The following is a 12,806-nucleotide window of genomic DNA, read 5'->3' as shown; positions in this document are numbered from 1 at the left end:
TTTTAGGAAATAGTCACTACATGGACACAGGGTTCAATAACTGTGTTTAACTCAAGAGTAAACTACCATTAAAACTGAGCTAATTAATTCTTTGAAAGCTCTTAATTTACTTCAAGCTTTTATGAAGAGAGAAGTACCTGAAAAGTTTTCTATTTAAAGAATCTTTTCTTTCTGAACTCCATGAGTAAATACTTATTCTCATACTGCTCTGTATACCTGGATCAAATGGGAAGATACAGCTTCCCCAGTAAGCTTTTTGGAGAAGAAATACTTTTTAAAATGTGTAAGCAGTGTTATACATAGTATGTTTAAGTCTGCAACTAGCATTCCAGACCTTACAATAATTCAAATAATCAATGCAATTTGCTAGTGTCTTTACATTTATTATTTAAAAGCAACAGAACGTAAAAAATGAGTGGAAGAAAAAGGATGACATTGGGGTTCTGCTTTTGTTTTAAGCAATTGTGGTTAAAAATGCTCAGTAACTCAGACTTGTAAATTTCTTAGGCTGTGCTTATAAACGGTTTAGGAGACTGAGGAGACTGGTTAGTAGCAGATATGAGGTAGAACTTGGGGTCTTTTCAGTTAGAGCCAATACTTAATCCACTAGATTATACAGTGTGAACTTCACTGGATAACTTTAAAAATGTTGGCCAAATTCAATGTTAAAATAATCCCAGTTACTGCTGTTTGCAAAACAAAGTGTGTTGTCTTTCTTTGCCTGCTCAGGAAATGCTGAAGTACAGTAAGAACTGTGAAGGTGCTGAAGACCTGCAGGAGGCATTAAATTCTATACTGGGTATTCTCAAAGCAGTCAATGATTCTATGCACCAGATAGCCATCACAGGCTATGATGTAAGTAACAATATTATTATTTTTTAGGCACCTACATACGTACAAGTATTCCCTATTGTTTACTAATAATGAGAAGAGTATTTTACAAAATACATCTTTAAACTGCATTATATAATGAAAAGTGGAAAGATTCTCTCTCTTTTCTGAGGTTTTCCTGTTATGGATAATATTTTCCTCTGTCTGCTCAAGTTTTCTTTCTTTGATCTACTTTTCACCAAGTTGGAAACAGAAAACCATCCTGAACAGTCTGGCTTAGGAAACTGCCAAACAGGAGTCACTTTCAGGTTCTTTGTTATCCTTGTGTAAAACTACATCTAAAACTTCCAGGAGAAGAAAACAAATGAACAGATAAATATAAGGAGCTTTGCATTAGGCAAAAAAACAGATATGTATTGTACCTCCTCCTTTTTTCTGTGTGATCTCTGTGTTTTGCCATTGCTCCTCTTGACTATAAAATCATGCCTGAACAGTGTAGGAGAGAGAATATTAAACACTGACTGTATTTTCATTATCTTTCCAAATTCAATGTAAACACTGATGTGAGATTAATTGGAATGACAGAACTTGTAATAACCTGTTCAGAGTGTGTGTTTCAGTCAGATGTTACCTCTTTGTAGTTATAAATACCACTTTTCTGTTCTAGGGAAACCTGAATGAGCTGGGCAAGCTTCTAATGCAGGGATCCTTCAACGTCTGGACTGATCATAAAAAGGGTCACTCAAAGGTGAAAGATCTGGCACGCTTCAAGCCAATGCAGCGACACCTGTTCCTCCACGAGAAAGCAGTGCTGTTCTGTAAAAAGCGAGAAGAAAACGGAGAGGGATATGAGAAGGCACCTTCTTATAGCTATAAACACTCCTTAAATGTAAGGCACTCAGCAGTCCAGGAAGGTAGTGATAATAAGGGATTAGTTGCAGTAACACACTTCTTTATTGTTGTCGTGTTGCAGTTTTTCAGTGTAAGCTTCATTCTTTCAGGCAAGTGTAATTGTTAGTGCAAGTCTGAGTCGCTTTGAGCTGATGGGTGATGGTGTCAGGGGGTAGACTGTCCTTTGCAAATGTCTAAACCATGCTAATCTAGCTGGATGGCAGTTGCATTAATGACTTGGAAAATGTCACAGTGGGTAGCATAAAATAGATGTAGGATTTGTCACTCTGGATTCTAAGAGACAGTTTGTGAGTCAGTCTTAATTAAATTAACTTAAACCTTTTTTCCCTTTGAGGTAGCCGTGCTGACATAATGCATTGAAGGCCTTGTGTCCAACATGCAGATCGTGTGCTTTCTTTTCTTTGAGCCAAATGTGGTTTTGTTTTTTATAAGTGGGTTACTAAAGAATAGTGTTAGCCTTCTGCTTCTGTTATCTGTATTGCAATTTGGTAGGTCAGCAGCTGTTCTTTTTGCTTCCAGATGGCAGCAGTTGGAATAACAGAAAATGTCAAAGGTGATGCAAAAAAATTTGAAATCTGGTATAATGCAAGGGAAGAAGTTTACATCATACAGGTAACAACATGCAAATACCTTTTAAATAATAATAATAATAACAACTAATAATAATAATAAATTAAAAACCAAGGGGGTGAGTTCTAAACCTAACAAGATCTATTTTGTTTTGGCTTTTTTTTTTTCCCCTTTGTTCTTAATCATATTTTACAATACCCTTGCAAGGATGTTGCATACACCATTGCTATTGTTTTCACTGGAGCAGCAGATTTTTGGGAGCCAGGGTAAGACTGTGGCATGTGCACAGCTTTATCCTTCAGTTTCTGCTTACTGAGAGGCTAGGGAGAGGATCTAGCTGTTCCTCTTGAAGAATTCCTCTGAAGTTGTGCTTCAGCTTGCAGCTTTTTGTGTGCTTAATGCGTGATTGTCATAATTTTTTTCTGGGTAGGCACCAACTCCTGAAGTTAAAGCTACTTGGGTAAATGAAATCAGAAAAGTGCTGACTAGTCAACTGCAGGCATGCAGAGGTACTTTTTTTTTTTATATATACACACATCTATTTTAATTTCATTTCCCTTTCAACTTCAAAATCTGTTCACCACTGTGTTTGATTGCAGGAGTGAAAAGATTAAATAACAAATCAGTTAAGTATCTCTTTCTCTCCATTACAGAAGCCAGTCAGCATAGGACACTTGAACACACTCAGAGTTTACCTCTACCAGCATCATCTTGTACAAGGTAAGTAAGTTAGTTGTCAAATCAGCCCAGTATGCTAATGCATTCACTTTGCAATCTTTATTACTCCTATTCCTCAGTACTGACACTTATATTTTAGGGGTTTTTAGGTCTCTTTCTAATATAAAGCTGCAAAGATTTGGGTTTGCATACATCTGCAGAACTGTTAAGCTCAGCAACAGTGGCATGGGCTTTGCAGATAGGTAATCTTTTGTGCTAGCCATAATCCTTGGTGGTACCATGATTGTGTTTCTTGAACGGTCAGTTATACACTTTACATCCCAGGTAAGAGAGTTACGTACAGCAGCAGCCTTCTCCTTTTTTCTCTGTTCTCTTCCATCACTTAAATTATTTTTCTTCCAGATTCATGTTGTTTTTCTTTTTGTCCTTTACAGAGCTTTTTTTTTTTTCTATTTCTCATTTCTTTTTTCCTCTAGCTTTCTTACTGAGTGATATATTCATTCCTTCAGTATCTGTTCAAGTTTGGAGTCAAGCTTTTCTTTATTGTCCTGTGCTTCATCCTTCATCCTTATCAACCTCTATAAGTGCAGTCCTTTGCTCTCCCCTGCTGTTCTGCCCTTCTCTGACCTCTGCTACTTTCTCTTTTTCTTTTTTTTTTTTTTTTTTTTGCCTATGTTGTATGAGTTTCACCCATACACCTATATACTCATATCTTCAGTAATTGGTGTGTGGTGTGTGCTCAAATATGCATCAGTAGCCCTTGGTCCTGCATGTTCCGTGTACCTACTTATCACTTACTGAAAATTTTCCTGGTATGCAGCAAGTGTAGGGTGTCTCTTATTTCCATTTGCAATCAGAGGTGTGATGGGAATCTGAGCGTACATTCAGCACGTCATCTCTGGTCACGCTTTGTCTGCTTCCTATTTCAAGAGCTTCTGTAAAGCAGAGTTTATTCTTTTTCCTTTTGTTCTTTTCTTCCCCTTTTATTTGCTTTTTCTGGAACGTGTTTCTATAGTTAAGACTCGGAGGAAGTTATCCTGAGTTGACTTTTTAGTAGCTTCCAACTGCCATACTACATTTGCAGTCAAAATTGAAACCTTTCACCTTTATATGTGCTCATGGTCTTTCTGTGCACAGCTTCAACCAAGTAGCTAGGAAATGGTTTTCAGCCTGTGTGTGTGTGTATAGATAGATAGATATCCCAATTTGCTGGATTGATTGTCTTAATTTTCTTCCAATAAACAGTCCTTCAAGGAACAACATCAGAAACATGAAAAAAATGGATGAGAGAAAAGCTGATCTCACAGGTCTGGAAGGTTATGTCACCACAGTAGCATCAAAGTACCCTGAGAAAGGCAAAGGTGAGTTTGGACATATATATTGTTGTCTTTAGATGTAAAAAGCATGCTTGCACTGCAGATGCACAGGCAGATCCACCAGCATGGTAGCCACGGTAGTACAGGCAAGTGCAGCGTTGAACTTGAAGGAGCAGGGCTTTGCTGCTTGCAGCCCACCCACAACGTGCTGCATGCACCATGTGAACATGCCAGTCCAATCTGCCCTTGCCTCAGATGTTTGTGCTCCACTCTGTGCGGACAGGCCCAAAGCCATGCTAGTGAAGGGATAGAACCAGGGAGCTGGGAACTGTGGGTTATGAGTCTTAAACTGCAGTATGCCTTCTCTTAGAGCTGCCTGGCTTCTCAGCTTTTAGTACTTATGGATGAATTTGTCAGCATTACTCATTTTAAAGAGTATTTTTTTCACCTTGAATTTTGGTTTATGTCGCTGAGATAACTTAGTGGACTAGCACCAATACAGACCCCTGTACAGATATGAACAACTGGACACTTGGGTTCTTCTATTGGACTTGGACTTTCAGTTGTCCTTCCTCACCCTGGTTCCTTAGCAGGGCTGTGAATCATTTTTATGCCTCGACCTTTTCATGGCCTTTTCCCTTTTCTGTGTTTCTTTCTTTTCCTTTATAGATGACACTAGCTCTACCTCAGAATGCTCTGTACTGTCAAAAAAGCGCTTTACGCTGCAGGGCTTTACTAACCTCACAAGTCAGAAAGGTAATTTAAAGAGGAAAAAAATAGTTAGATGTTCTCTATGTAAGGTTTTGAATCACTCTGTGTGTGTGTGTGTGTGTGTGTGTGTGTGTGTGTGTGTAGTGTAACAGGCTCATGTATACTTTTTCAATTAGCTTGTTCTCCTATGTTCAAGCTAGGCTCTTCCATCACAGACCATGACAGGGAGATTTTGGGAGAAATTGGCTCCACTGTGAGGGAGAGGGTGATGAGCCCAGAGAAGCAGAGCTGTTGGAGATGCAAGGGAAGGAATGTAGTTTCCAGTGCTTCCAGTCCCAATATTCAGGCCTAGGAAGGAGTTTAAAGGGCCCCATTCCTGTAGGAACCTAGAGGAAATTTCTTTCAGATGAAATGCCTGGCCTGCTTTTAGCTTCAGTGGATCTGCCCCAAATACCAATACCCATACTTGGCAAGAATGAATCAAGGTTTTGCTAGAATATTTCTATCTATAAAGCATGACCTCAGCAAAACATCTATGACAAGGTTATCTGGCTAGATACAGAAGTAAATAGGAACTTCTTTATGCTTCTGGAAATTCTCTTATTTCTTTTTTGCTAAAACAGGCAATAAGAGTCTGAGATCTCTCATTTCCTCCTGCCAAGTAATTGCATGGATACATTCACTTCTTGCTTTGAATCTTTATCTTCAAACAGTCTGAATGGCACTAAGATGATCACACTTGTTCGAGAGCATGATTTCTTTTCCGAGCATCTTATCAGTATGCCTTTTTAAACCTTGATTACCTTTGAGTTCTTTCTGGAGAGACTGATTCTTTAGGGTTGTGTATCTGCTGGTAATCAGGTGAGCACTAATATGCCACGCTTGCCTTGACAGAAACTCCATCTTCTACTGCTAAAAGCCAGACATTGCCAATGATCCTTCTTACAGGACCAGGTATTACTACAGCACTAGATTTGTATAAAAGCGATTGTTTAAATCGGTAATGTTTGTCTAAAATTGAAATTAATTGTATTCACTTGAAATCATATGTAAACTTTTTGAAATGAATTAGGCATTATCTATTATCATAAAGCAATTTGTCAATTTATCTTCAAAAAAATTAATGTGAAAAGTTAGCTATTTGTGTAATTGAGCAATGGCATCTCAAATTAGAGTGATCTCAGAGATCTGTTTTCCAGTGTAAACTCAAAGGTACTTAGCATGCAATCCACCTCATCTCTTTTTTCCAGTTCTTCAATATCTCTGTGTGTTTTTTTGCCTATTCATCCTCCTGCAGCTTCTCCTACCAGTCCTGACAAAAAAGCTAAGCGGCACGAAGTAGTGAGTGATCCAACTCCTTTTGGTGTAAGAGGTAGTGTGTTACCACATCTTATACTCTGCACATATCCACATTCCCCTGGTGCTGGGGATACCTGCATGATGATGATGATGATGAGCAGCAGTGTTGATATCTGCTGGGTTTTTCTACATGGATCCATTGGCTTTGTACACGTAGTTTCTGATAGCACAACCTGTCAAAGTTTTACCTTTGGATCAAATGGAGTAGCATATGGTTAAGTGCACTTCTTTGAAAAGAGTGGTGGGAAAGCAATGTTTTCCTGAATCACAGAATCGTAGAATAGCTTGGGTTAGAAGGGATCCCAAGGATCATCAAGTTCCAGCCTCTCTGCCACAGGCAGGGTCACCAACCTCCAAATCTGGTACTCAACCAGGAGAAACAACCAGAAGATGGATGTTAATAAAACTATGACATCTAGTTGCTATGAGATGCATGGTTTTCCACTTAGCATCTTCCCCTCACTCTGCTTCTTGTGGGGAGAATTTAACTTCTTTTTTTTTTTTAAAAAAAAAAAAAAAAAAAGTTGGGGGGGAGGAGGGAGCAGAAAGGAGACTCATTTATTCTAGTCAGAGTGGAGATCACTACTGCCCCAAGGAATATACACTGCTGTATTCCATTTTAGGTCTGTATTACTGAAGTCAGTCTCATTGCATTTTTTTGGGGGGTGACAGGAAGCAGTTTTCAGCACCCTGTTAACTCCAGATGCTGTAGCTGAACCATAGCAGTGTTCTGCCACCTGTCTTCCCAATCCACAGCTAAGCAACGAATATAGAGCATTTCAGTTAAATGACCCATTCCTAACTAGCAAGGCTATTGGCAAAGGGTTCAGTACAAATCCTTGACATCAAGTAACTAAAGAGTACATGGCAAGTGTTCCCTCTCTTCCCATCTCTCTTCCCATGGCCATCTCTTCATATTATTCTAAAGATTAAGCTGTTTTGAGCCCTACCCTCCTCTTCTCTGGGTTTTCACAGCCGTTAATCTTTCTCTCACCTGTGGAGATGATGCTGTTTTTGCTGCTGTGCTCAAGAAACTTTGTGCAGTGTCTGAGCAGGAAGCAGTGTGATCCCAGGGCAGATGCCCAGAGAACCTCTGTATTTAGTAATTCCTTCTTTCTGTCTCGCATCTTCTGATCTCTTTTCTGACACTTTAGCTTCTTCCTCAATGACTCAAACTGGGATGAGCAGGCAGTGGGCTCAGCCATGTCAGGGTGAGACTGCACCAGGTGCTGCTCTCAGTTTCTCAGTGCGAAGTACAGTATTCCTCTCTTTCCTTTCATGGCAGCATCACACCTGCTTACATCCCCATGAGCTCAAAGGAAAATGAATTAGTGACAAAACTGTATATTGGAGATGATCCTACTTTTAAAGAAAGAAACCAGAGAGCTGCTTTGTGAAGAGAAGCAGCTTGTGACTTCTCAGATTTCCTGGCACCATGAAACCTAAGCTCACTCATTTCTCCATAGTCTCTGGTCTTCTTAGAACTCTGCCATTTCCTTATGTTTCCTGCTTTTATAGGGAGTTCTGCTAGGATGTGTATTTCCAAAGAAATTTGCATGGAATACAGCAGGAATTTATTACTCAGTTTCTTCACAGATGTCATTCTCAACCCTGGACAGGGCCAAGTGGGTCAGCACTTCTGGCCTTGTGCAGGGCATCCAGCAGCGCAGGCGAGGTAAAAGACCTGCTCAGTTTGGTGTGCTCTGAGTGTGCTTTCCTGAATTGCTTTGACTTCATTTTGACAATGCTCTGCTTTAGCCTTAATGCATCTGGCGTCAGCAGCTGGGTGGCGAATGTAAAGTGCTCTGAGAAAGTAACAGTGCTGGTGCTCTCCCAGCTTACCTCACAATTAACTAACAGCTGGGAGGTTTTCCTTTTTCCTTTTGGTCTTCTTCATTGAGTTTTCTTGTTGTTACTATTTGGCTTGAACCAAGATGTTACTTGGAACTGTTTATTTGTCCTTTTTATTCTGCCTTTTTCCATTATAAGCTCAGCACATGTATTAGCAGCTGCTGGTCTCGGTGAAAAGCATCCTGCTAGTAAAACTTACAGTAGCTTAATTTGGAAAAGGATTTTGTGAGCTTTGGCTGTGATCCAGCCTCATAAACACATAAAATGCTTCACTTAGAGAGGGGAGAAAAAAAAAAAAAAAAAGGAACACTTGGCCATAAGTGACAGGCAGCAGATTGTTCTTGTGTTTCTTGGTGCAGTGACTTATCACTGAGATGATTCAGCATGGTAAAATATCCTTGTGTCAGCCTGAATGCCCTTACCTGACAATGCAACTCATAATGTGAAATACAGAGTGCCTGTAGCTCCTGCTGAATTCTTTGACAGCTGCAAGTGCTCATCAGAATGCCCATCCACCCTTGTTCCAACCCAGTTAGATTGTTTTGGGTGACAACCATGTGTGGTCATCCTCTTCCCACAAAACACATCCTTTACACCCTCCCACAAGGAAGAGCATCCATCCATCATTCAATTTTGTGTAAAGCAGAAGTTGGTTGGGAATTTGCTTTCTTTCCATCTCCATAAATCCAAAGGGCCAAATTCACTGCTGTGCATCACCACAGAATCACTTAGCCTCATGGGAGCCTTTTGCCAGCAGTGAATTTCACTTGGTAGCTGTAGTAACTTCCCTCTGTCAAGATTTCCTCCTGTTACATTGATCACTTGAGTAATTGTCAGGGAGAAGAATACTTCTCCCACTCAGTGTTAAGCTGCTGGAACATTAACTGTCGGCTGTTTGTTCACCAAGGTTGGGCTAAAACGTCTCATTCTCTTGATGCATCTGAAGAAAATGATGGCTGGTCCAGTGCTGAGGAGCCGCTGAATTCATCGGATGCAGAAGAAGAAGGAGGAGGAGGTGGAGGGGGAAATGAGATGAAGCTGGTAACCAGAAACACTTTCCTACTGAGCTAAGCAAACATTACTGTGAAGTGTGACAGTACATAGGAATGCTTCTGATACTTGTGGGAAGAAAAGTGTCTGCTTTGAAATTGCCAGCTGAGCAAAATTCCTGGAGCAATGGGAAATATCCCACTCCTTAAATCAGCTCTTAGGAAGGTGCCTTCATGTACCTGTAGACCAACAGTGCTGCTTATGCCATAGTCAAGCAATGACAAGCTACTACATCACTTAAATCATGTCACTAATTCTCCAGTTTATTTTTTTTTACCCCCTTGAGATTTTTTTCTTTTATTTGGTAGAGATTTTACTTAATTGTTGTAATGGAATGTTTTTCAGGATGTGAGAATTCATATGCTGAAGTTGCACATAATTGAACAGCAAAGTCTTGTTGCCCCTCAAACATACATGTTGAAGACAGCGCACAAATATGTGCACAAGAAGGAGAAAGCAGGGAAAAGTGCTCTGATGTTTGTAATAAAAAGCTGCAACATACTTTAAAATACTCAATAGAAATAATTTTTCTCTTTCCCTTTGTGCATTCAGATTCCTGGTAAATACACGGTTGTGACTGATTATGAGAAAGGAGTTTCTGAAGAATTTGCAGTGAAAAGTGGAGATCTAGTTCAACTGATTCGTGAAGGGGAGGATGGACTTTGGTATGCAGATCTGTTTGGAACCTTCATACACAACTGTGTGTGGAAGGCAGATGCTGAGGGCAAAGCTTTTAAAGGCAGCAAATGAAGCAGTTTGACTTGTTTTTGTTCTTATAGGTATGTGAAGAATCTGACCACTGGTAGAGAAGGTTGGATCCCAGCAAACAATCTGCTGATGCTCATAGGCAATTCAAAATCAGCTCAATCCTTGAGCAGCTCTGGTAGGCTACTTACTGTAAATGGTGGTTTAACTGAAGATTCTTGTTATGGGAGAAAACTGTAGAAAAACGACAACCACATTTCTTTTGATTTTTCTCTTCTTTCCCAGAATCAGGCACTGCTTCCAGCACTTTGAGCACGTCGTCAAGTTGCAGTGATAGCTGCAATGCCAGCAGCACCAGCTTCTCAGACATTAAGGGCTAACGTCGTATTTTCACCCCACCTCCACGGAAGGTAAATCTGGAGTTTGAGCCCAATAGCCAAAACTCAAGATGGCCATCAGAGAACTACCTGTTCTGAATTGCTAGTTTTCAGTGTTTTCTCTGATGATTTTTTTCATAGATTCTCACAGAAGAAGATCCTGGTGAAAAGTGCATCGAATGTAAAGTTGTAAATAAAAACTAAATGATTTGAAATAGGGTATTGTAGAAGCTTCTCCTCTGAAGTTTGAAGCTGCAGAGGTGTTGGCGTAAAACACATTTTCCCACTGATATACAATCAGGTTTCTGTAGAACTGTATCATTTCATAACATCCAGAATCTGTGAGCAAACAGTGTGTTCAGTGCTAAATCCTTGCTGTAAGATAATAATGTAGCAATCACTGTACAGGATAGATATGAGGAGAATCAATCAGAGTTTACAGTTTCTCCTCTCCAAAATACCTGTTCTCTCCAGATGTACCTCAATCAGTGCACTCAACTCCTCTAGCCACCAGGAAATAAGCTTGGTGAGCCATTTCTCCTGGGTCCTCAGGATACTCTTCTGCACCTTGGAGATGGATGCAGAAATGACTGATCCACTGACCATAACAGCATCAGAAGAGGAAATCAATTTATCTTTTCCAACCTTTTGATAATTCATGCAATGGAATAGCTGTTTTTTGAAATATTTTGGCCTCACAACCCGTGTCTTCACCAAGATCTGTGTTTACATAGCCTTGGCAATTTAGTAGCATCTTCTTCCTTACACAGATGCACAATGAAACACAAACGTTCTTATTCACTAGATCATTTCTTAGTAAACTAATTGCATGGTTACCTTCAGCTCTAACAGCATGCAGTTATAGGCAAAGAAAACTGTGGTAAGTTCACTATGGGCCAAAAGCACATCTTCAGGCATACCTAAAAGGGTGAGAAACCAGATAATTTTAGTCAAAGGTGTTTGTTACAGACTTATTCAAAGAGACAGAGATGACAATTTTTTATAAAGTGGAACATGGCTGAAAAACAATCTTTATTAGTGTCGGACTTGTCCTGTAAAGGAATATAAATTTCTTAAAGGGAAGATAGTGCTAAACTTTCTGTTTTTCAAGGTGTCATGTAAGCTAATGTTAGGAATTTTCACCTTGTTTTTTCACCTTTGCGCTTTGTCCTTACAAACAGTACAGAATTGTGTGCATGTTCAAAATGTATTCATTCCCCTATGCCTTTCAAATGTTCTTACTTATGAAAGTAGGCTTTTACCTGATTTGTATACCATATTACTTAAAAGTATTGTGGACTTTGTGAGCAAAATTTTTCAATGTCAGTTGGAACTACTATTAATTATTGGACCTCTCTCTGATGGTTGAGCCCAGAAGTGTATCTTTGTGCTGGAAATTCAGATACTAGAGCTTATAGCTTAGGAAACTGAAGGAGAAGGATTCTAAATAATGATCTTGGTCCTGAGCTGCAAAAGCTACCCTACCCAAACACAATCAAAGAGCAGCTGACTGTGGTCAGTACAAACTGAAACACATGTATACTCACACATCTATGCACGTATGTATGTGCATGTATGTGCCTGTGTATGCATGTGTGTGTAGATATGTAAATGTGTAGATACTCTGTATCAATGTAAAGGATGTATTTATAGTCTTCTTGCTGCTGAATGTGTCACTTTACAATTCATACATACTTAAGTTTCTTGCAGTACTGCAGTATAAATGCAGATCAGGGTTTTTCTTCAGACATCTTTTTCAACACAGACATCCTCTGGTCTTCTTTTAATTATCCCGTATGATACTGTGCTGATAAGGAATAGTTAAGCTGATATTTAACAATGAGATGGCAGCATGAAATTCAGCTTACCTTCGTCTTTGTAAGTTATTATGTAAATTCTGTAACATAATTTACCTATGTATTGCTGTCATTGTTCAGATAAGACTGTCATTTCTCACTGCAGCTCATTTGCGTTATTTCAATGGTTTTCTCCACATCATGGCACTTTAATAGAACCCATTTCCTTTTTGTATTTTTTTTTTTAACTGCTGTTGTGATTTAGAAGTTCAAAGTCAGAGGTCTTTATTGTAACTATGAAACTTTGAATAAATGTCAGCACTTCTTGCTGAATGCCTTTATATAGACATGCTCTGTGCTTTATTTTCTTATCATGGTCCAGTAGTTCCTTACAGGCATCGTACAAAAAAAATAGACTGGCACTCACCCCTTGCTGGGTTTAAAGAGAGTACTGCACATCCCATGGCTCCTTCCCTGCTGTACACACTCCTCCTGGCTGCGTGGCCTCAGTGGAACAGGTTGGAGGCTGGTATCTGGCCAGTGCTGAAGCTTGATGAGAAAGGAGAATGTATCCTTGCCTCACACAATGAGGAAGGTGATTGTATATTCATGAGTTAATGGCTTTAAGGATCATCATGCTGTGAAGGCAG

At 39.6% G+C, this 12,806-nt stretch overlaps 1 protein-coding gene across 8 annotated transcripts in view; it reads left to right on the top strand.

Moving 5' to 3' along the window:
* The window catches only part of MCF2L (MCF.2 cell line derived transforming sequence like), a 146,421-nt gene extending 133,924 nt beyond the window's left edge, over window positions 1–12,497 (top strand). For 5 of the 8 annotated variants that reach the window (XM_042809598.1, XM_042809604.1, XM_042809600.1 and 2 more), the window contains 10 exons: window positions 730–855; window positions 1,499–1,720; window positions 2,263–2,355; window positions 2,744–2,822; window positions 2,967–3,033; window positions 4,237–4,352; window positions 9,136–9,269; window positions 9,831–9,943; window positions 10,058–10,161; window positions 10,269–12,497. In XM_042809598.1, the coding sequence (XP_042665532.1) occupies window positions 730–855; window positions 1,499–1,720; window positions 2,263–2,355; window positions 2,744–2,822; window positions 2,967–3,033; window positions 4,237–4,352; window positions 9,136–9,269; window positions 9,831–9,943; window positions 10,058–10,161; window positions 10,269–10,363 (1,149 nt within the window). In that variant the 3' untranslated portion in view covers window positions 10,364–12,497. The other 3 variants (XM_042809605.1, XM_042809599.1, XM_042809602.1) reach the window with 3 other exon arrangements.
* Window positions 12,498–12,806: the final 309 nt, after the last annotated feature.

The sequence above is a fragment of the Centrocercus urophasianus genome, unplaced genomic scaffold (genome assembly GCF_019232065.1).
Source record: "Centrocercus urophasianus isolate 14NV4802_14NV808 unplaced genomic scaffold, USGS_Curo_1.0 seq_12, whole genome shotgun sequence".
NCBI classification, from domain to species: Eukaryota; Metazoa; Chordata; class Aves; order Galliformes; family Phasianidae; genus Centrocercus; species Centrocercus urophasianus.
This window is presented reverse-complemented; position numbering and strand designations above follow the sequence as displayed.